The sequence below is a fragment of the Thalassophryne amazonica genome, chromosome 5, assembly GCF_902500255.1.
Source record: "Thalassophryne amazonica chromosome 5, fThaAma1.1, whole genome shotgun sequence".
NCBI lineage: Eukaryota > Metazoa > Chordata > Actinopteri > Batrachoidiformes > Batrachoididae > Thalassophryne > Thalassophryne amazonica.
Window position 1 is genome coordinate 91,594,611 of NC_047107.1, and position 24,008 is coordinate 91,618,618.

The 24,008-nt window shown below is 41.4% G+C and overlaps 1 protein-coding gene and 1 long non-coding RNA gene across 7 annotated transcripts in view; one reads left to right on the forward strand and one right to left on the reverse strand.

Moving 5' to 3' along the window:
• Positions 1–1,256: 1,256 nt before the first annotated feature.
• LOC117510952 lies at positions 1,257–22,659 on the reverse strand. The gene is made up of 3 exons (XR_004560854.1): positions 22,450–22,659; positions 6,098–6,100; positions 1,257–1,269 (listed from the first exon to the last, which is right to left on the reverse strand). It is a non-coding gene; the product is annotated as an uncharacterized LOC117510952 (long non-coding RNA).
• The window catches only part of ksr2 (kinase suppressor of ras 2), a 494,388-nt gene continuing 476,939 nt past the window's right edge, over positions 6,560–24,008 (forward strand). For 5 of the 6 annotated variants that reach the window (XM_034170877.1, XM_034170875.1, XM_034170879.1 and 2 more), the window contains exon 1: positions 6,890–7,139. In XM_034170877.1, the coding sequence (XP_034026768.1) occupies positions 6,966–7,139 (174 nt within the window). In that variant the 5' untranslated portion in view covers positions 6,890–6,965. Of the gene's footprint in view, positions 6,821–6,889; positions 7,140–24,008 lie in introns of those variants that run through there. The other variant, XM_034170876.1, reaches the window with a different exon arrangement.

The following is a 24,008-nucleotide window of genomic DNA, read 5'->3' on the forward strand; positions in this document are numbered from 1 at the left end:
TTTCCAGATGGTGTGTGTGTGTGTGTGTGTGTGTGTGTGTGTGTGTGTGTGTGTATATATATATATATATATATATATATATATATATATATATATATATATATATATATATACACACACACACACACAAGGTCTGTTAGAAAAGTATCCGACCTTTTTATTTTTTTCAAAAACCTGATGGATTTAAATCATGTGTGCTTGCATGAGCCAACCTTGAACCTTTGTGCGCATGCGTGATTTTTTTCATGCCTGTCGGTTGCGTCATTTGCTTGTAAGCAGCCTTTGTGTGAGGACATGAGCAGTGCGCTCGGCGGATTTTCATTTCAAGGAAAATGGCAGAACGACTGCAGCAGCACGACTGCATCAAATTTTGCCACAAACTGGGCAATAGCCAGGTGGAAACCATTCGGATTATTCAAACGGCTTTCGGTGACGATCCTCTGGGCATCACACAGATTAAGGAGCGGTACAACCGGTTTAAAGACGGCCACATAACGGTGGAGGGCGCACCACACTCCAATCGACATCAACACGCTGAAACGACCAGATCATTTCAGATCAAAGTGAACGCTGTGGTGATGTGGGACCATCGTGTGATTATCCGAGAAATTTCGGAAGAGGTGGACATCAGCACTTTTTCGGCACATTCCACTGTAAAAGAAGATTTTGCCATGATAAGAGTGGCGGCGAAATTCATCGGCATGAAGCTGATGGCACAGTAACAGTGCCTCCATGTTGAAGTCTCACAGGACATGTTGTAACATGCCCAGCTCGTCAACCATTTGGAAGATTCAGATGGCTTTCGGTGGCTTTTCAGTCATGTGACTATCCGAGAAATTGTGCATATATATATATATATATATATATATATATATAACACGGTTTTAAAAAGGAATAGTTTGGACCATGTATCATCCTTACTTATCACGTTACGGGGTAACATATGTCACATGTCATAGAATCCAATATACGTAGACCTTGTTTGACCTTTACTTTGGAGACCAAGCATTCAACACTATTCCATTTATTAATCCTATTAGCTCGACCAATAATTTGCATCACTTTTTTACAAAAATTGGAGCAACTTTAACTTTTGACCCCTGTACAAAATGACACTGACCTTTGTCACCATTCTTGCTGTTTTTATCCCATAACTCCATAGAATTCAGTCACAGATAGTCCAAACTATACCTTTTTGGAATCTTTCTGATCAGGCAAATAATGTGGAATATTTTTCAATATGATTGGAGCATCTTTTAATTTTGACCTCTGTGTAATTCAATTGACCCCTACCTGACTACCAATTGAAAAAGTCAAGTGTCTAAGGAGTATTTCTGCCAAATTTGATGCTTTTATCACCATTTGCATGATTGTTTCACTTATCTGCTGCACTATTTTATTCTAACAGCTCTTCATGCCTCCAGACACCTTACATCGCAGTGAATTTGTTGTGTGTGTGCAGAGTGCAATGGAACCAAATTTGCACACTAAATGTAACCAAACTGCACTCTAAATGCAATGCAACACAAATGGGATGAATAATCCATGTCACGTGACATACAAAGCATCAATCAAATGACAAGGATCCACTCAGCTGTCATATAAAGTGCCTTAATTGAGAGAGTGGCGACATGAGTTGGAAAAAAAAAAAATAGCCGGAAAATAGCGTTTGCTGTTAATCTGTCTGCATGGAAATCCATCTGATTTATTTATTCGCTGAAAATGCCGGGTTGCTGTGCATTTGGAGGCACAAACAGACATAACGCAGGCTTCAAGATGTACAGATTCCCTTCAGATCCAAACAGAAGAAAAATTTGGGAAAATAAAGTCAGCCATGCGGGACGGAACCCGACATCATCGTCAAAGTTTTGAGAGGTAAATTTATTGTTCAGTCCCATGTAAAGTAAAACTCACCTAAACCATCTTCGTATAGACTGGATATTCGCAGTAACCGGACAAAAAAGTCTCAATGGCTTGGTGAAACATCCTAATGCAGCTTCTAAGATACCCTTGCTGTAACATTCGTACTGTATATATTCATCTGAGACAGTCTCTTCATCCACAGTGATCAGATGGATTAATGGGATTATTAACCATCAGATGACAAGGTAAAACCTCTTAAATCATTCTAAAGTCAGGTTTAAGCAGAAACGAGGTGATACTTTGTAACACTTTGAAATGACAGACAAGCAGTTAACGCCGCATCAGCTAGCAGTTGGTGTAACCGCGGCACTCCAATTGCTTCCTCTGTCTTTTATGAAGTAATGCTGAATTTATGTGGAAATGATTGTTGTACAAAAAGGTTAAAATATCTGTTGCTGAGATAGATGATGACTGGAGTGCAGTTTGAAGCAGAAACAATGGGTGAACTGCAGTTAATGACGCATACGCAGTGAAGGCAGGGCGGATCCTTTTTAGGGGGGACCGTTCAGTCATTGACACCGGTATGTCTTAAACCATCACATCCGCTAGGTGGACGCGAGTATGTTTTTAAGTTTACCGAGCCGGGCTGAACGGTTTGTGCTGAAACTCCCACACTCCACCCAGGGATTACAGTGGGGAAAGAAAGTACTTGATACACCTGCGATTTTGCAAGTTCACCCACTTACAAATTATGGAGGAGGCTGACATTTTCAGCATATGTGCAGTTCTACTGTGAGAGACGGAATCTAAAAAAAAAAATCCAGGAAATTACACTGTATGAGTTTTAAATAATTTATTTGCATTACATTGCTTGAAAAAGTATTTGATACATTAGAATTCTGGCATTCACAGACCTCTTAGTTCTCCTTTAAGAAGCCATCTTGTTCTCCTCTCATTATCTGTATTACCTACAGCTGTTTGAACTCATTAGGAGTATAACAGACACATGTGCACACACACAAACAAACCCCAACCTCTTCACAATGGCCAAAGAGCTGTGTAAGAGCACCAAGGATAAAATTATAGACCTTCACAAGGCTGGAATGGGCTACAGGAGAATAGTCAAACAGCTTTGTGAGAAGTCTACTACTGTCGGTGCAATTGTCAGAAAATGGAAGGAGTTCAAGACAACAGTCAATCTCCCTCGGTCTGGGGCCCCCTGCAAGATCTCACCGCGTGGGGTATCAATGATCTTGAGGACAGTGAGGAATCAGCCCAGAATTACACGCCAGGACCTGGTCAATGACCTGAAGAGTGCTGGGACCACAGTCACAAGGAGGACCATTAGTAACACACTACACCGTCATGGATTAAAATCCTGCACCGCACGCAAGGTACCCCTGCTCAAGCCTGCACATGTCCAGGCCGTCTGAAGTTTGCCAATGACCATCTGAATCTCCCAGAAGAGTCATGGGAGAAAGTCATGTGGTCGCCGTGTTTGGAAGAAGGATGAGTACAACCCCAATAACACCATCCCTACTGTGAAGCATGGAGGTGGAAACATCATGCTTTGGGGATGCTTTTCTGCACAGGGGACGGGACGACTGCACCGCATTGAGGGGAGGATGAACGGGGCCATGTACCGTGAGATCTTGGCCAAAAACCTCCTTCCCTCAGTCAGAGCACTGAAGATGGGTCATGGCTGGGTGTTCCAACATGACAATGACCAGAAGCACACAGCCAAGATAACCAAGGAGTGGCTCTGTAAGAAGCACATCAAGGTCCTGAAGTGGCCTGGCCAGTCTCCTGACCTGAATCCAATAGAAAATCTCTGGAGAGAGCTGAAACTCTGTGTTGCCCAGAGACAGGCCAGAAACCTGAAAGATCTGGAGAAGATCTGTATGGAGGAGTGGGCCAAAATCCTTGCTGGAGTGTGTGCAAACCTTAAGACCTACAGGAAACGTTTAGTCTCTGTAATTTCAAAGGTTTTTGTACCAAGTATTAAGTACTGTATTTCTAATGTATCAAATACCTTTTTCATGCAATGAAATGCAAATAAACTATTTAAAACTCATACAGTGTGATTTCCTGCATTTTCTTTTTTTAATTCTGTCTCTCACAGTAGAACTTCACATACGCTGAAAATGTCAGCCTCTTCCATAACTTGTAAGTGGGTGAACTTGCAAAATCACAGGTGTATCAAGTACTTTCTTTCCCCACTGTAGGCTCTCCCCTGTTAGTACACGGTGTCCCCAGATGTGGTCACATCCTGCGATATCACGCAGGGGTTCAAATGAGACTGCGCTGCCCTATTCCCCCTCCCCATCAAACTGACCATGCATCTGTCTCTGCCATTTGTTGACCAATTTTACATCAGATTACAGCTGCTTTGTGAAGTTAAATATACCTTACAAAGTTCACTTTCATCTATTTTTCATCAGAACCATGGTCCAGAGCATCCTATCCTCCCTTACAGTGTTCTCACAGTCCTCACCATGGTATTTGCAGAGAGGCAAATCACTCTTTGAGCAGCTGCATTGTCCAGAACAACCTGCGTGACCTGTGGAGCAGGAAGAGCAAGACATCTTAATGGAACATACACTCTGCCGTCTAAATTCCACCCATTCTCTTCAACTGGAGGAAGCTTGGGGCAATTAGTTTGGTATGATTTATCCCGCATTGTGTAGTTAGCATAGATGATATGAGGTAGCAAGGAAGCATGATTGGAGATAGTATCTCTCCTTCCAAATTCTTCGAATCTATAAACCTACAACACAGCCCCAGTTTTATCAAAATTGATCAATATATTACCAATAGGTGTATATTTTTTTTTTTTTTTTTTTTTTTTTTTTTTTTTTTTTAGTTCTGAGGGGACTAAAATGGAGGTGATCCCCAAGTAATGGAAAGAGGGATCAGAAAGTTTGAATTCCATAATTATGGAACAGTCCACTTCATACTGAAGCCAAAATGGCATAAATAAATAAAATAAAATAAATTTTATCACAAAAATAAATGTCAGACCATTAGTCTGTCAGATTGGGTGGTTCAGACTCAGAGAAGGGCATGTTCAGGCTTCTTTCATCACACACTGAGCTACCCATGCTCCATCTCTTTACACATTCATGAGTTCCTCGTGCCACTGCTATCGACATGGTGACACTCAGACCATGGCCCAGAGATTGGCCTCATATTGGCTGTTTCACATCTCTATAGAAAACATGTCACATAGACTTTGTCCACTATATATACAGGCTATGTCAAAATCCAATCCCTCGTCCGCATTGACACCTGGGTAACAGTTCAGGTAGGGGATTACCTGTTTATTCGAAATACGGTGGGGACCTTGTGTGCCGTGTGGCTTCTACAGATAGGGGTGCCAAAAAGCGGAGAATAAGGAGAAGGATTTTAGGGGCCCATGATTGACAGGAGCCCAGAGAGGCCCCTAATACAATTATAATACTGACAAAATAATAGGGGGGTGGCCCAGTAAGATTTCTTTTCATGGGGCCCAAAATCTCTTCACCACTAGATGGTGAAAAAGCTGACACACTCTGCAGATCGCAAATTTTATTTTCTGTTGGTACACTTGTGAACCCCCCCCCCCAAACCAGTGGCGGCTGGCCCATAGGGTGCGCTGGGGCGCCGCCCTCCCAGATGTGGAGGGGAAAAATGATCAAATATATATATTTTTAAAAAGTATTATCAATGTCTGTTTTACTTAATAGCATGTGCCTACATGCAATCTGAATTATTAAAACCACATTTCCACCAACTGACTCTCATTCAACAGTGCATTACCACTGACAAGCACAGAACGTATCATTTCTCATCAGCCCCTAAAGTGCAGCGAAATGTCCAATTGTGTATGTTGCTAAGCAGATTAATAAATATTTGGCCAACCAGCATCGCAAAATTTAATAGCTTGTGGGCGCCAGAACTGGTGCCCATGGGGCCAATTGTATGTGGTTGCTAAGGAAATATAATCAATATTCGGCCAATCGACATCGCCAAATTTAATGGCTTGGGTCGCCTGTGGTGCTGTTTTTGGCGGAAACAGAAACCCCACCTACATTTGGGTTATATTTATTAATTTATTTTTTGTCTCTGTGTTTTACTGGAGTAAGTTGAAGAACTTTAGGACTTTATGATTGCTGCTCCTCCTGGCCTATGTCCTGGGCACAGGGCACAAAATCACGTGACCGATACATCACATGAAAACCGTCTATAGTCAGACTAACTCAAGTTTAGCAAAGCATGTAATTAAGTGGTTTTGTATACTTAATTTGCTTTGTCCTCTACAATGTTAATTAATTTTAACCAATTTAATTGAAAGATTTTGGTGTTATTAGTTAGCCAAATTATTTAAGTTATTCTAGATTTGGCAGCACAGTGGCTTTGTGGTTAGCACTGTTGCCTCATGGTGAGAAGGTTATGGGTTCAATTCCCACTTTTTTTCACCACTGCCCCAAACACTACATTTTTATTAGAATTCTGAGCCGATAGAACCATTTTCACAGTACTGTAAAATAACACATTTGTCATATCTAAGTAGTCAAGAAAACAAGCGTTTAGGATTTTAAATGTCAGTTATGACACTTGATTGCATTTACACTTTCCTCCCGCCTGCACTCAGGTATTATCTCGCGAGAGCGGGCTGCGCTAGTCTCGCGAGAGCGGCCCCTTGGTGAAGCGATGCTGTTGCTGTGCGTTTGATTGGCAAGAAACATGTCGGTGTGGTGGGAGCGAACCGGGATGCGGATGCTGCCAACGAAGACGGGGAGTACCTGCGTTCACTCCTCACATGAGCGCCTTTAAAACCCGACAGGCTCTTCCTTATCCTTTAAAACCTGAAACAAAGGGGCCAGCCTGACTGTATCTGCATGTTTGAGTTGAAACACCTCGATGAAGCCGCAGGGACGACGATGGATTCGACTCTCTCACGGCTCAGATCCCGTCTGTGAGCCTCCTCATTTCATGGCGTTTTGCGGGTCGTTCTGCTCCGTGGGATCCTCCACGCGTCTTCTCTGAAACACGTCTGCTTGATTATTCTCATTTTTTTCGAGGTGCAAACGGGGAGAATTAATCACCGCTGCTCGCAAACTATGAACGAGGAGATGACAAAAAGCGACGAGCAGCATCTGAGTTTGCAGAAAGCTTTGCAGCAGTGCGAGTTGGTGCAAAACATGATTGACATCAGCATTTCCAGTTTGGAGGGTTTACGGACCAAATGTGCCACATCCAACGACTTGACACAAAAAGAGATCCGGACGCTGGAGGTAAGCACGAATTTCTGCAGTGCGCATCCAAAGCAACATCTGTTATAAAATAATAATAATGGCAGATTGGGGTTTGAAGCGCACTGCTATGTGTTTGGTGCGGTGCAATAAATCAAGAGGCTGCAGCAGGCTGGAATAGACTTGCGCATTCTGCAGGTGGCGCGGAGAGAAAAAGGCTCTTCTCCGTCACAATCAGATCCGAGGCCTGTGAGGCAGCCCGTGTTTACAATCCATTACAAGATCTGCGCATCTGGCCTCACAAATCCAGCCAGACCTGCTGTTATGCAAGGCGGCCGGATTGTTCCCAACAAATATCTGTTATCCCTTTAATTGGCCGGCGGGGCATTCTGCAAATTGCGTTACGTAATGGCTGTTACATCCCTCAGACCACTTGTTCGTTTGAAGACCACTTACATCCAGAGGACCAGGCCCTCATCCAGTTTAAAAAGGAATCATGCCATCAAGTGCAATAAGGTAAATGAAAACTCTGACACAATCCTGTGGTGATCCAGGAGATTAAAACAAATAGAGCCACAGCAACGTCATAAAGTCATCACTGAGCAGTACTGTCAACACATCTTTATAGCCATAGGCAGCTCCAAACTCCACTCATTTTAAGGCTATGCATCCTTCACTTACACACTAAACAGATCCAGGTTTTACCAGTCACTTGAGTCAATATTATCAAGAGTGTAGAAATCCTACTGCTGAATCACCAACCCAGTCTCCATGCTGTAAAACATTTCAAGATAGTTTAATTTGGAAATGAAAGTTCACTGGTTGCCTTGAAAATACAAGTTAACTCAACTTGAAGAATACTTTTGTTTGTTCATTCATTTTCTGTACCTGCTTACTCTGTTCAAGGGTCACAGGGGGCTGGGGCCTGCTCTAGCAGTCATAGGGTGTAAGGTAGGGTACACCCTGGGCAGGATGCCAATCTATCACAGGACAAAATACTTCTGTTTCAGCTCAGACATGAAAGCTGAAATTGTCCTTTTTGTTGTTTACCACATAGTGTCTGTATTTTAGGTGGAATTCCTATATATAAGACATATCTGTTGTGCATAACTATTAGATTATGTCAATGGTTCAACAATAGTTTAATAGTTTCTGGTGCTGTTTGATCTCAGTGCTGCGTTTGATACCGTGGATCATCATATTCTACTTTATAGGCTGGAGAATCATTTTGGGATTACTGGGCGTGCCCTTGCTTGGGTGACATCATACTTGACCAGTCGCTCTTACTGTGTTTTGTACAATAACACTACCTGTAACCTTAGTGACATGAAATTTGGGGTTCCACAGGGGTCTGTCTTAGGCCCCCTGCTTTTCTCCCTTTTATATAGCACCCCGTGGATACATATAGCAGCATTTTGGGATTACATTTCACTGCTATACTGATGATATTCAGTTATACATGCCAATAACTGCTCATAATCTCATCTACATAAAATCCTTAAAAGATTGCCTTGCATCAGTGACAAGCTGGATGTCTAGCAACTTCCTACTTTTAAACTCTAAGACTGAAATGATGGTTCTTGGCCCAGTGAGACATTGGCATCAATTTGACCAGCTAACACTTAGCCTAGGCTTGCGTGTCATACATCACACTGACAGAGTGAGGAACCTTGGGGTAATTTTTGATCCTATATTGTCCTTGACCTCCACATTTGAGATATTACAAGGACTGCTTTCTTCCTCCTGCGAAATACAGCAAAAATTCATCCCATCATGTCGACGGCTGATGCCGAGACCCTGATTCATGCGTTTCTCTTCTAGATTGGACTACTGCAGTGTTCTGTTTACCGTAGTCCAGCATTAGAGGTCTGGTTCAAAATGCTGCTGCCAGACTTTTGACAGGAAGAAAGTTTGACCACATTACACCCACTGTGGCATCTCTTCACTGGCTTCCTGTCCCTGTGAGATCACATTTTATGCTTCGTCTACTAGCTTATAAAATTGTTCACGGACTGGCACCTCCCTACTTAGCTGACCTAATTAAACCTTATGTACAGGCCCAGGCTCTGCATTCTCAGGGTGCAGGACTACTTTGTGTCCTTAAGGTGAATAAAAAGTCTGCGGGTCAGAGTTTTCTCTTATCGTGCCCCTGTTCTGTGGAATGATCTCCATGTGTCAATAAAACAGTCAGATTCTGTAGAGACTTTGAAGTCTAGACTTAAGACACTTATTTTCCCTTTCGTATGGCTAGCATACTGGCATAGTATGTTACTATGCTTTTACTCTTTTAAATTCATTTTATTAGGAAACGGAGCGGGCCATGGCCTCAACTTTGTCTAAATTCTGGGTCTTTTAATGAACCTTAGGGCTAGTGGCCGGTGATCACCTTAGTATTTTTTCTGCTTTTCTTGTTACATAATGTTGACAAATTATACAGTATTTGTTGTCTTTCTAATGCCTGATTGTTTTTTCCCCTCTCTGTTTGAGGTGCAGCTCCATCCATAGATGGGTGTGGTGTCTGTTTCTGTAACCCTCCTGTCCTGTGCGCCGGCATCATTTCCTGTATATTCGTTTTTGTGAATTGTTTTGTAGTGTGTTGGTAGCATGGCCCAAGCAGAGGGTCACCCCTTTGAGTCTGGTTTGCTTGAGGTTTCTTCCTCAAATCATCAGAGGGAGTTTTTCCTTACCACTGTCGCCTTTGTCCTTGCTCTGGGGGTTGGTAAGGTTAGACCTTACTTGTGTGCAACGCCTTGAGGCAACTTTGTGATTGTGACCGTTTCTTTAACTTTTACCCCTCTGAGGTCCATGGGTATTTTTGTGATATTTATTTTTACCATACACAGTAAATTTTGCTGAGTAAAATTTCCTTTGTACTTTCAGTAATTCTTCTTTTAAGCCAAGGCAGCTACTTTTTCGTGTAGCTGCCATCCCGTCCAGTTCTACTTTTTTCCCCTAACAAACCCAAATACAATCAACAATACATATTTGACAAGTCTTAAATAATCAACCCAATGAATTACACACACTCGTCTTCAACAACTTATCCAAGATCGGGGGTGGGGGGTGGGGCTGGAGCCTATCCCGACAGTCATAACACGTGAGGCAGGGTACACCCTGGACAGGATGCCAGTCTGCCGCACACAATAAGTTTAATTTAAAGTAAGTTTAATTTTCTAAAACTTAAACAGTTGTGTTGAATATCCAAAACTCATCAGAGCTCTTTGGAGTCAAAGAGAAGAAGTGGACTAAATGGGCTGTAATGTTTCGCAGTTCAATGATGAAGAAATAAAGATGGGATAGTCTGTTAATTTTGATGTAGAATGTGGGACATCACATTCACGTCTGGCCATAAAGTTCAGCAAATTAGACTGTAAAGTTAGGTCTCAATTATGCTCCACTTATGCATGCAAATCTGTCCGTGCATTTCACACGGTGTGATCATCCCCTGCCTGTATGCTTCCACATGACCTTAATGTTGGTATGGATGTTATTTCATACACTAGAGGGCACTGTGGATGCCATGAAAGTTTTTGACAACCTTAAACATGGTGACAGCTGAAGAAATCAGTAATGTTTCTATCACAAAAGAAACACTTCAGGATTCAGATTAGGTGATATAGACAGAGGTCTGTGTGGCCACTAAATACTTCACAGCAAGATTTTATATATACCTGCTTGCAGTGGTGGGCACAGTTCAGTTAATCTGATGGCAGATAATTATCGAAGCTAATGTTTTTACTATTGGATTAGCTTTTCAGATAAGTTTCAGAACCATCATCGGACTAATTATCTTCCGATAAATTTAGTTCCGATAACATTTTTTTGCTGGTAAAGTTTAACGGTCAAAAATGTTTGTAAACCTTAAAATCAAACATTTTAGTCTGTTTGTTGTTTTTAGCAGACTGGCTGCCTGTTGCTTGCTGATGACGTCATCATTAAGCGCGAAACGTGATTGGCCGCTTGACGCAGGGAGCATTGTGGGTAGTGTAGTTCAGGTTCACTTTGGACGTTACAGTGACTTGTCCACTAAGCACAAAAACAAAACAGACTAATTTTAACATTATTTTATGTTATTTCTTTGTGGCTGTAATTTAGTCATCAAGACTCGGTGGGGGAGAGGTGGTCTCACGGCGCAGCTGTGTGTACAGAGGGAGGGACTTTTCTTCACATTTAGACACTGTTTTGGATTTTAAAAAAAGGATGCTTTATGTGGATTATTTATTCAGATGAATCTCACCGAACTAACAGGTAAGAATTTATATTTACGTGTATCTTCCCACTGTAGCCAAGTGCTTGCTCACAGGGGGTCGTTTTGACCGTTGGGGTTTTACATAATTATTGTATGGCCTTGCCTTACAATATAAAGCGCCTTGGGGCAACTGTTTGTTGTGATTTGGCGCTATATAAAAAAAATTGATTGATTGATCTTATTCTGCCAATCATTGCATTAATGGATGTATTTAGGTTGTTTAGGCTGCAGGGTTCAAAGCGTGTGAAAAAAGTGGCAGCTTTTAGCTCATAAATGACAGCGTATCTAATACCGAGATAAACTGTGACTTCTAATACTGTGTTTTACTGCTTTTGAAGATGATGACAGTGTTTGGGGTTTTATTTTTTATTAATTTTTCATGTGTTCTTTGTGTTTGTCATCCTTGAATTTACCCAGCATCCCCTGCGGCGCTTAAAGTGAAACTGGTTTATCAGAAGCTGACAGTGTAATCTGATGTATCCGCTTCTGAATCAATACTAATAGTTATTGGTTATCTGTAATAAAAATAATTTTTTTTGCAGTTTATTGTCATAAAAGATAACTTTTCAGTTATCTGATTAATGGTTATCGAAGCTAACTTTTTGGTTTGGTGTGCCCACCACTGCCTGCTTGCAATTAAGGGTTATGGGGGTGTGTGGAGCCTATCACAGCAATCATAGGGCATGAGGCGGGGTACACCCTGGACAGGACACCAGTCTGTTTTATGTGTGTGTGAGGTCTGTTAGAAAACTATCCAACCTTTTTATTTTTTTTAAAAACTATATGGATTTGAATCATGTGCGCTTGCATCAGCCAAGCTTGAACCTTCGTGCGCATGTGAGTTTTTTCACGCCTGTTGGTTGCGTCATTCGCCTGTGGGCAGGCTTTGAGTGAGCACTGGTCCACCCCCCTCGTCGGATTTTCATTGTCAGGGAAATGGCTGAGCGATTGGAGCAGCGCTGAATCAGATTTTTCCAGAAACTGACAGACAGCCAGGTGGAAACCATTCGGAAGATTGAGACGGCTTTCGGTGAGGATACTCTGGGCGTCACACAGATTAAGGAGTGTTGCAACTGGATTAAAGACAGCCCACAGCGGCGGAGGGCGCGCCATGCTCCAAGCGGCCATCGACAGGCTGAAACGACCAGATCATTTCTAAAGTGAAGGCTGTGTTGTTCCGGGACGTCGTCTGACTACCAGAGAAATTGCAGAAGAGTTGGACATCAGCACTTTTGCGGCACATTCCACTGTTACAGGAGATTTTGTAATGAAAGACGTGCGGAGGAATTTGTGCGTCGGGACGGAGCTGTAATGGCGCACAACAAAAAGCACGTCCGTGTTGGAAGTCTCACAGGACAAGTTGTGACATGCCCAGGTGTTACACAATTTCTCGGATACTCACTCGACTGAAAAGCCACCGAAAGCCATCTGAATCTCCCAAATGGTTTCCAACACAGACGTGTAGGAAACAGAGCGTGCCGTGGCCTCAACTTTTTAGTGAAGCTTAGGGCTAGTGGCTGATGATCACCTTAATATCATTTCTTGTTGTTTAATGCTGGCAAATTATACTGTATTTCTTGTCTTTCTGATGCCTGATTCTGTTTTTTCTCTCCGTTTCAGGTGCAGCTCCATCCAGATATGGGTGTGGTATTTGTGCTGGAGACCCTCCTGTGCACAGTATTTCCTGTATATTCGTTTTGTGAATCGTTCTGCAATTTTTGTCTGTAGCATGGCCCAAGCAGAGGGTCACCCCTTTGAGTTTGGTCTGCTTGAGGTTTCTTCCTCAGAGGGAGTTTTTCCTTACCACTGCTGTTCTGGAGGTTAGTAAGGTTTGACCTTACTTGTTTGAAGCACTTTGAGGCAACTCTGTTGTGATTTGGTGCTATATAAAGGAAAATAAATTGGAAAAAGTGAAGATTTGTAAATATCTTCCGGATGCACTGTATATACTGCTGTGTGTGTGTGTGTGTGTATTTCTAAATTTGGCTCCACTGGCCTCACGATTACCAGTGGTACTGCTCAGCGTCAACACATGGGAGCAGTGTACAGAGGACCGTGCAGCCTGGCGCCTTACTGTCAGAACAGGTGCACAGAAGGATGAACAGGAGAGTAACCAAGGTCTTCCTGAGCAATGAGCTAGGAGGAAGGAGCGACAGCAGGCATCACAGTACATGTGCAATAAAGGCAGCAGAAATTGTCACTTGCGAATTTGACTGATAAGTCAATTCGTGCAGGTGCAAATAAAAACAAAAGCCAAAAATTTTCTGTATATTTGTATTGTCAAGTATGTCTGTAGCATGGCCCAAGCAGAGGGTCACCCCTTTGAGTCTGGTCTGCTTGAGTTTTCTTCCTCAAATCAGAAGGGGTTTTACTTACCACTGTTTCCTGTGTGCTTGTTCTAGGGGCTGGAAAGGTTAGACTTTACTTGTGTGAAGAGCCTTGGGGCAGCTTTGTTGTGATTTGGCACTATATAAATGAAATAAATTGAATTGAAAGTGAGGAAAATAAAAAAACAAGAACAGCAAAAAACAAATTGGATGCTACACCATTGTCTCCTAGACAGATGGACGGATGCCAGGAGGACTGCATGTAACGTGTAGATCACAGTATACAGGCTAGAAGGAGAGTATTTAATTTACAAAAGGATCTAGGTTAATGGAGACCACAGACTTGTGACACTTGGTTTAGCAAAGTTCATTAGGATCCTGGTACATGATCTAAGTCACTCCGGACTTGCATAGCTGTACTCCAGAAATGGGACTAGATGGGGTGGTGGTGTGTTCAGAATAATAGTAGTGCTATGTGACTAAAGATTAATCCAGGTTTTGAGTATATTTCTTATTGTTACATGGGAAACAAGGTACTAGTAGATTCAATAGATTCTCACAAATCTAACAAGACCAAGCATTCATGATATGCACACTCTTAAGGCTATGGAATTGGGCTATTAGTAAAAAAAAAAAGTAGAAAAGGGGGTGTTCACAATAATAGTAGTGTGGCATTCAGTCAGTGAGTTCGTCAGTTTTGTGGAACAAACAGGTGTGAATCAGGTGTCCCCTATTTAAGGATGAAGCCAGCACCTGTTGAACATGCTTTTCTCTTTGAAAGCCTGAGGAAAATGGGATGTTAAAGACATTGTTCAGAAGAACAGTGTAGTTTGATTAAAAAGTTGATTGGAGAGGGGAAAACTTATATGTAGGTGCAAAAAATTATAGGCTGTTCATCTACAATGATCTCCAATGCTTTAAAATGGACAAAAAAAAAAAAAAAAAACCACGCGTGGAAGAAAACGGAAAACAACCATCAAACTGGACAGAAGAATAACCAGAATGGCAAAGATTCACCCATTGATCAGCTCCAGGATGATCAAAGACAGTCTGGAGTTACCTGTAAGTGCTGTGACAGTTAGAAGACGCCTGTGTGAAGCTAATTTATTTGCAAGAATCCCCCGCAAAGTCCCTCTGTTAAATGAGACGTGCAGAAGAGGTTACAATTTGCCAAAGAACACATCAACTGGCCTAAAGAGAAATGGAGGAATATTTTGTGGACTGATGAGTAAAATTGTTCTTTTTGGGTCCAAGGGCTGCAGACAGTTTGTGAGACGACCCCCAACTCTGAATTCAAGCCACAGTTCACAGTGAAGACAGTGAAGCATGGTGGTGCAAGCATCATGATATGGGCATGTTTCTCCTTCTATGGTGTTGGGCCTATATATCGCATACCAGGTATCATGGATTATTTTGGATATGTCAAAATACTTGAAGAGGTCATGTTGCCTTATGCTGAAGAGGACATGCCCTTGAAATGGGTGTTTCAACAAGACAATGACCCCAAGCACACTAGTAAACGAGCAGAATCTTGGTTCTAAACCAACAAAATTAATGCCTCGCAGATGTGAAGAAATCATGAAAAACTGGTTATACAACTAAATACTAGTTTAGTGATTCACAGGATTGCTAAAAAAGCAGTTTGAACATAACAGTTCTGAGTTTGTAGCGTCAACAGCAGATGCTACTATTATTGTGAACACCCCCTTTTCTACCTTTTTTTTTTTTACTAATAGCCCAATTTCATAGCCTTAAGAGTGTGCATTTCATGAATGCTTGGTCTTGTTGGATTTGTGAGAATCTACTGGTACCTTGTTTCCTATGTAACAATAAGAAATATACTCAAAACCTGGATTAATCTTTAGTCACAGCACTATTATTCTGAACACTACTGTATAATGCACTTGTAACTTTTGATGTTTTTTTTTTTTTTTTTTTTTTCCCCCCACTCAAAATCCTATGTTTTAAGTTTGTTTTTGTCATGCTCTGACTGGACTGGTCGTATAGCTGCCCCGATTTCCTTAGGACTCAGAATTTTATTATTATATTGTTTATGCACTCTACTGGGTTCAGTTGAGAAAGTTCACATCACTCACATTAAGCGAGATGTTAATTTTTTTTCTTCCTTTTTTCTTTAGTGTCTTTAGTTTGGTTTGGTATTTCTAGCCTTTGAGTCCATTTTCAGTTTATTACAGGACAACTAAAAAAATAAATGCTGTCAACTTGTAATTCATCAGATTAGAAGGCATTTTATATAATAGTATTTTGCTTATGTAATATCCCTACATGTTTTCCACCTGGTGGATGGTTAGGGGATAGTGGCTTGTTGATGGATTAGCAGCAGGTGTGGTTGTTAGTAGGCCTGCCACGATAACGTCCGTCTGCAGTTTTTGTTCCCAGTTGGGAAAGCTAGATGGGATGGTGAAGTTTAAGGAGCATTTTCAGGTTGATTGTATTTCCAGTTTTCATTGCCACTGTTTTCAGGCAAAGTCGACATACCAGCTTGTTCGTGTTGGGTCCTCGCTTATTCAACTTCAGTCTGAAATGTTTGAAACCAAATCCATGTACTGTACTTCTCAAAACTTACTGGATATAATTGTGCAGTTGACCCGGCTGGTTTATGGCGGCACGCCATAGAGCAAACAAAGAAATTAAGAGCGACGAAGACGACCATTCTGTGAGCAAATTTTATTACACTGACAAGTTTGAATTGGAGGAATTGAGAGCAAATGAGCTTGAAGTCGACATGCAAAATGAAGATGAAGAATATGAAAACACTAACGCTAGCAGCCACATAATAAATGAATTATTAATCTCACTGCACTTGGTCCGTACAAAGAAGACCGAGGTCTGATATTCCCGTACAACCCGAGCAAGCGAGGTTAATAATCCTTTAATATCGATTATCGTGGCAGGGCTAGTTGCCAGTCAGAGAAACGGACTGTTTTTGCACACAAAGATGTACTAAATCAAAGAAGTGAACTGTTACTTTCTGGTTGTTTCACAAATGTTACTTTCAAAACTCAAGTAACAGTCATACCTCCACACATGGAAAAGATTTTATGAATTTATCCAAGAACGCAAAAGATAACATGGGATATGGTGAGTGAGTTATGCAGTGAAAGCGGTCCATGAGACGCCATTCTTCATGGCTTGGATAGCTTGCTGGCTAGCACTTAAAGCACTTAGCATTAACGAAAGACACCGAAGCCAAAACAAAACAAGAAATCTGGACTTGCGGTGACTTTTGGAGACATCGTTTAACCATCGTCCAGCTTTGTTCCTGCAGCTGGCGTTTTCTCAGAATTTTCAAATTGTTGAAAAATGTTAACAAATCCCGATGACAACCTCAATTCTTCCGTATTCTGTTTTGCTTTCTGTCTTTATGGTTCATCATTTGCGTAGTTGCCGTAATGTCAGTGTTCTGTTGTCTGTCGTCCAACCTGACTCTTGTAACAACCTTGGTTGTTAAAAAGTATTATCTATATATCCCAGACATGAGCGAGTGAAGCTCTTCAGCATCTCACCATGTCATTGAGGTCCTTCAGACTGTTTTTTTGAACAAATGCTTCAGGAGAGCATTAGCATGGCCAAAACCTTTCAGCTTCTTTTTAAGCATTTTTCTTTTTTTGCCTGTGACCTTCTGGGGGGCTCCACCCCACAGACCCCCCCTAATTACAGTCCTCTTAACCCCCTGCCACTTATTAAGCATTTTTTTGTAGATGTAAATTAATATTCAAGTTTTTCAGCCAGTTGACAGTAGGGCTGTACAATATGGCCAAATTATCATATCTCAATATTGTCATATCAATATGATATACAATATGACTATGATTTCACACAAAGCGCAGCAGCAGTGAAAATTAAACACTCTTAAACAAAACAGTAATAATACCACACTCATTTTGCACTCATCATAAGGTTAGTATACTGTGCTCTCCAAAAGTATTGGAACACTTGATATTTCACACATTTTATTTTGTTTGTCATTTCAAATACAAGCAATACAAAAAATATAAAGAATAAAAATTTGTTATCTTCCCCAAACTCAAACTGAAAACAAATTTCTAAAACTTGATAATACCTGTAAATAATAATCAATTTTATTGCCAGTTTTCTTCAGACAAGTCAGGGGATGGAAACATGAACATTTCCAATATATATTTAGATATTATATATATATATATACTGAATATATTTTTGACTTTATTTACATCAGTTATTAAGAAATACAAAAGATTCTTTCACCAAAACATGAAATCTAGGCTTTCATCTCAGATGTACTTTCTGGCAAATTGTAGCTGAATTATTAGGTGTTCTTTATAAGAAAATCTTCCTCTACACCACTTCATCAGGAAGCTGGATTTTAAATGAATTTATATCAACATCTTTATTGTAACTTATTTTCATCGCTAGCAGAGTAATGAAGATGTTAACGCTGGGATAAATCACCACTTTTACAACTAGTTTTCTTCAGAAACATCAGAGGGAGAGTGTATGGATACAAGAATATTTACAAATCAGTGAATATGTCTTGGTCTTCACTTATATCAGCCATTAAGAAATATAGAGTATATGTTGGTTCCTGCTTGATTCTTGTCCTCAGTGAAGCAAACTCTGCAAGAGTACCCTGTCTCTGCTTTTCATACCTGTGCAGGAAAATCTAGTCGAGTAGTCAGGTACTCACCAGTCACAATCATGTATTGCGGCTACTCCCAACCACTTTCAGTACTTACAAGAAGAAGGTTAAAAAGGTGCGTTTACACATAAGCAAGATGGGTTACGAATGTTATTTTTCTGTCATTCGTGACACATTCCTGACATTCTTAATGTGACTTAACGCATCTGAATATGTTTCTTAATAGTGCGTGTTGGTGCGTGATATGCTTGATATTCGTGGAGCATGTTTTTGCCTGTCAAAAAAATCTTCCACAAATGTCACACACCACCCTCATTTCGTCTCACGTCGTGGAGGTCGCAACTGAGCGTATTGATCCGTCTTGATGAGTAGTGATCCTTAATAGAACGTGACAACGTTCGTAGTGGTTCCTGTGATGGTTCTTGGAGCCCAAACTGTCATGCGTTATTACGAAGTGACACGGAAACTGTCAAGTTTTGACACGACTTGTAACACGGCGTCACATTTCAATGCGCGCCACGACGAATCAGTTTTCTGTCACGTGCGCACAATTAAACTCGGCTCCAAATGTCAGTCCACAGTTCCTGCTGAAGCTCCTCGGGACGCTCCGGCACGAGTTCCACCTGCTGTTGTAACCGATGAGCGGGAAAACGAGTCTGAACCAGAGGAGTGAGATTCACGTGACATCTCTTCACCTCCTCCAGTCCGGCGGAGGAAGAAGCGCGCGCACAATTAAACCCTGCTGTACCACATTCAGTTTGATTGCTGACACCAAGTCGGTTAAAAGTCAAATTTCAGTGCTCTTCAACGCGCTCCTGCAGGTGTTTCACCTGCTGCATGCGCCTGATGTTTGGGAAAATGCACGAGACGAGCCGCATGAAGCCACACATCTGGCGCTGTCCTCCTCCTCCTCTCTGCGCCACTCCATGGCACAGAGCCCAACTACGCATGCAGTCACAAAGTTCTTCTGAAAAACTGGAGCGATCTGAATTCGGTTGGATGAATATGGGTGTGTGTGTGGAGACAATTCACCTCGTTCACAATGTGACAGAACTTAACGATGCACTGTTATGCGCAATAGCGCGTAACAATGCGGAACACTATTCTTGACCGTGCGTAATGGTTCCTGATAATTCTCCGGCTACATGTGCCATTAATCATAACGTGTGGTAACAGGTTGCAGCAGTTCCTGAGGACACCTGATGTCTCTGCCCCGAATCATTACATTCGTGATCAGCGGCCAAGAATGTGTACTTCGTGGCATTCGTGACTTGTCGTCGTTATGTGTAAACGCAGCATAAGCAAATAAATGATAGCTAGACAACATATGTAAAACCAGACTGAACTCTACATGCTGTTCTCCGTTCTTCCAGCCTGTTTTATTTTGGAAAGGTGATAATGATGCACAATTTTCACATTTACCACCACAATTCATGTTCATGTTTGAAGCCTAAGATCTTGAACTCACTTGCAGCAGCTCCTGCCTTCCCTCTTGTTGTTCTCTCTACAGTGTGGGATTTGTTGTGTAACTTTTTCTTACAAGTGCTAAAATAGCTATGTCTACTAATATGCCACAAAAAGAGCTGCAATATTGTTTCAGGACATTTGATACAGCATATTTGGTCATACCATAATTTGAGCAATGTTTGTCTGTTACCTCGTCATGTACTTTTATTAACACCCCGAGAGTTTCTGGTTGGGGTGGAGGGATTGCTACTTTATTGGATAGCTGTTTGTTTCAAGCCACTGTCGGAAGTCCGGTTTTCCTCTTTTGAGGAAACTGAGTTGTTTCACCCTGCGACGTAAGGAGCCGGTGTTGTGCGCCGTGGTTTACAGGCCTCCTAAATATAATAAGGATTTTATTAGAGAATTCTCTGTGTTGCTGCTTTTGTCAGATTATGACAAGATTTTAATTGTTGGTGATTTTAATTTGCATGTTTGCTGTTCGTCTAAACCCTTATCTAGAGAGTTTTTAGATTTAATTGATGGTTTTAACTTAATCCAACATGTTACAGGTGCCACTCATATTCATGGACATACGTTGGATCTTGTTCTTACATACGAGGTCTATTAGAAAAGTATCCAACCTTATTATATTTTTCAAAAACCATATGGATTTGAATCACGTGTGATTGCGTCAGACAAGCTTGAACCCTCGTGCGCATGCATGAGTTTTTCCACGCCTGTCTGTTGCGTCATTCACCTGTGAGCAGGCTTTGAGTGAGGAGTGGTCCACCCCCTCGGCGGATTTTCATTGTCAGGAAATGGCGGAATGATTTGGGCTTTTTTCCATCAGAATTTTTTCAGAAACTGTTAGAGACTGGCAGCTGGAAACCATTCGAAAAATTTATCTGGCTTTTGGTGAAAATTTTACGGGCTTCACAGAGAATGACTGTTACTACAGCTTTAAGGACGCTCGGCGCGCCGCGCTCCATGCCGCTATCGAGAGCCACAAACCACCGGATCATTTCTAGTCCTTTTGCTGTTTTATACTAAACTGGGCAATTCTCAAATTCACCTGTGTGCTACATTTTCCCCCAAATTGGGTTGAAAATCAAATTTATTAGCCTTTGGCAAAATTAATTTTTTTAATGGCAATTTCAAGGCCAGGTAAACAAAGTGATAGACATGAGCTTGACCTGCTAGGCTATTATGGAACCCACTCCCATATCTGTGCCAAGTTCAGTCCAAATGGGAGAGAAAAAGTTCAACTTCAGCATTTGATCCCAACAATCTTCACCCCATTATTGACCTTTTATTTATATCCCCTCGCCTGGGTAATTCCAGAACCCACCTACATATGTGTGTGAAGTTTGGTGGGCATCACTGTGAAAAATAATCATTCTGACTTTTGACCCCAGTTACCTTGACCATTTAACCCTTTAATATCCTCACATTTTTTCAATAAAATGTAGTAGATATCAACATACTCTACCAGATGACTGAATTGACCATTAAAGGGTTCAAGGAACTTGTAGTGTTGATTGTTGTCCACATATCAAGTTGTGTGGAACCTGGGAGGAAAAGGGGGAAAAAAACACACAGATAAACCAAAAATGTGACCTTTTACTCCATTTACCTTTGCCAAAACAAACCCCTTAGGTGCAGCTCTAGGGTCAACCCATATGCAGACAGCAGGTTTGGTTGTCTCAGTCCGAGGGATAGTGGAAAACACACACAGGTTGGAAATATTATATTTCCCAGCTGGCTTGGGAACGTCTTGATATCCCCGGGAAGAGTTGCAAGACTTGGCCGGGGATAGGGAAGTATGAGTAGAGCTGCTTGCTCATCTGCCACCATGAACCGGACCCAGATAATCAGCAGAAAATGAATAAATGAACACACACTTCTCAAAATACTGCAGAGTATGATACAACTGAGCAAAGAACAGAGAATACTTTAAATGGTCATGTACTGTTCCTTTTGGCCATTAGTATGCAAATATGTCATCTGAACTTGTGCATCTTTGCAAGTTTTCACAGATTAAAGTTAAATGTGAAAAATACACTAAGGTGTATCATAAAGCAACAGCTATTTGATATAAAGTAGTATAAAGGAAAACACACCCTTGACAGCTTTTTCAAACAGCAGTAGAATTACTCCTGGGGGCGGCCTAATCTTCCTTAAATCCTCAGAGTCCAAGAACCTTTCAGCAGAGTCATTGTGCTGCTTCAGAGACAAATGAATTGTCTACCAGGGGTTTTGATCAGAGCACAGTGACGTCAGTCATACGCAAAACCTTTGTGGTTAACCTGTGCTGATCTTTACTGAGTGTGATGTATACGGGAGATTTGTCTGTTTCCACCTCTGTTATTAACTGAAGGGCCCTGTTTGTGCCTCAGACAATCTCTTACACATTTTGAACACTGGCCTTGTTTTGACCAAAAGCTTTCTATTTAAAGGTTAATAATTATGGATTGTCAGTTCTCTTGGATACAGTGAATTGATTTACGAGTAGAATTCTCTGAACCTTTCATCAAGATACTGATAATTTATATACTTTGTTGCAGAAAGTTGTTTGCAAATTGGAAATGTACAGGAATTATACCTGGATTATGTATTTTCATGAAGCGGTTCATATAATCTGGTATGAAAAGTTATGCATGACATTTCCTGCATATTCCTATGAATGTATACTGTATGTCAGGGATGGGCAACTTTAATGACAGAGAGGGCCACATTTTTTTTTTCCCCCAACTATACCGGGGGCCACACTATCTATGAATTTTCATCATACGCTGCTTCATATAAACATAATTTTATTATTACAGAAACAAAGTAACACATATATTGTAGCAATTAATAATGTTTGTTGTACTTGTTTTCACAATTTTTAACATTCAAAATGCATGTATTTTTAAAAAAGTGCAATAACAATTAAGAGTTAAGTGCAGAACTCTATCACAAAGTGCAACAACTAACATTTCTGTTTGCTATGGCTTAATTTGAACTATTTTTACACAGCCCTCCTGCTCCACATGAAGTTTCAAGTAAGGTCCTGAAAAGACCCTGCCTCACCTGCACCTGGCTCAGCAACATTTGTCCTAATGAGATACCTGTGGCCTCCCCTGCTGCTGCACAATATTCTGAATGTCTGTGTCAATTTCTGTGCTTCCAATTTGCATGAGGTGGAACAGAGTTTCATCTGTCAGCCTGTTTCTCTCTTTTGATTTAATGTGCTTCATTGTTGAAAAGCTGCTGTCGCAGATATGTGCTCCCAAACATGCTGGCCATGGAAAGTGAAAAATCTCTAAGCAACGGGACTCGGGTAACAGTCTCCAGAATGAAATCCCCTTCTCATTTTTCTGTGACTGAAAGAAAGGGTCCGACTGTAGTTCGCACAGTTCCAGCTGCAACTCCATGGGTTGCTCACTGACAGCGAAAGAGGGGGCCATGAATAGCGCAACTCATGGCTGCATGGCGTGGAAGTCTTGGAAACGCTCATTTCTATGTCGGCTCTGTACTTTGGGAATATTTTCTCACATTCAGGGACATCTCTGCACATCTCTTCGCAGGACGGAAAGTGTTACAGATTTGGAGACGCGGATGAGAAACAGTCTCTGAACAGTTCCAGTTTGCACCGAAAGGCGGTCATGTGTGCGTACAGGTCTGACACAGTTTGGCATCTGCCCTGCAGCTGTATGTTAAGATGATTTAAATGTGAGGTGATATCACAAAGGCCATGTCGCACAGAAAAGCTGTATCCCGGAGTCTGCGGCAATATGCACTCGTATCACAGCGAAGACAGTCCTCCAAAAACACGGAGTTCAGTGCGCAGGGCAAAAAACCTTTCCAAACACTTTCCGCGGCTCATCCATCTGTCAGTATGCATCTGTAAATCCCCATAGGCAGCATTCACCTCTTCCAAAAAAGCAACAAATTTTCTGTGATTGAGAGCCCTGTTACCCCCTCAAATAAGATTAGTAACTAAATCCATGACATGGCTGAAGTTAATTGTCTTTGCGCAGAGGGCCTCCTGTAAATTAAAAATAAATAATAAGTCTATGAAAATAGTCTTAATTATAAATTCATTAAATAGAATTGAATCAATCGTTGCCTACCGGATGTATGATACGGGGCAGTCAACTCCGCTCTGATGGAGGAGCCCCGCAAATCCCGTGCGTCTTCCCTGCATGAACGGTGCGCCCTCGGTCACAATGGCTGAAAGCTTGCTGAAGCCCCCATGCTCATTTACT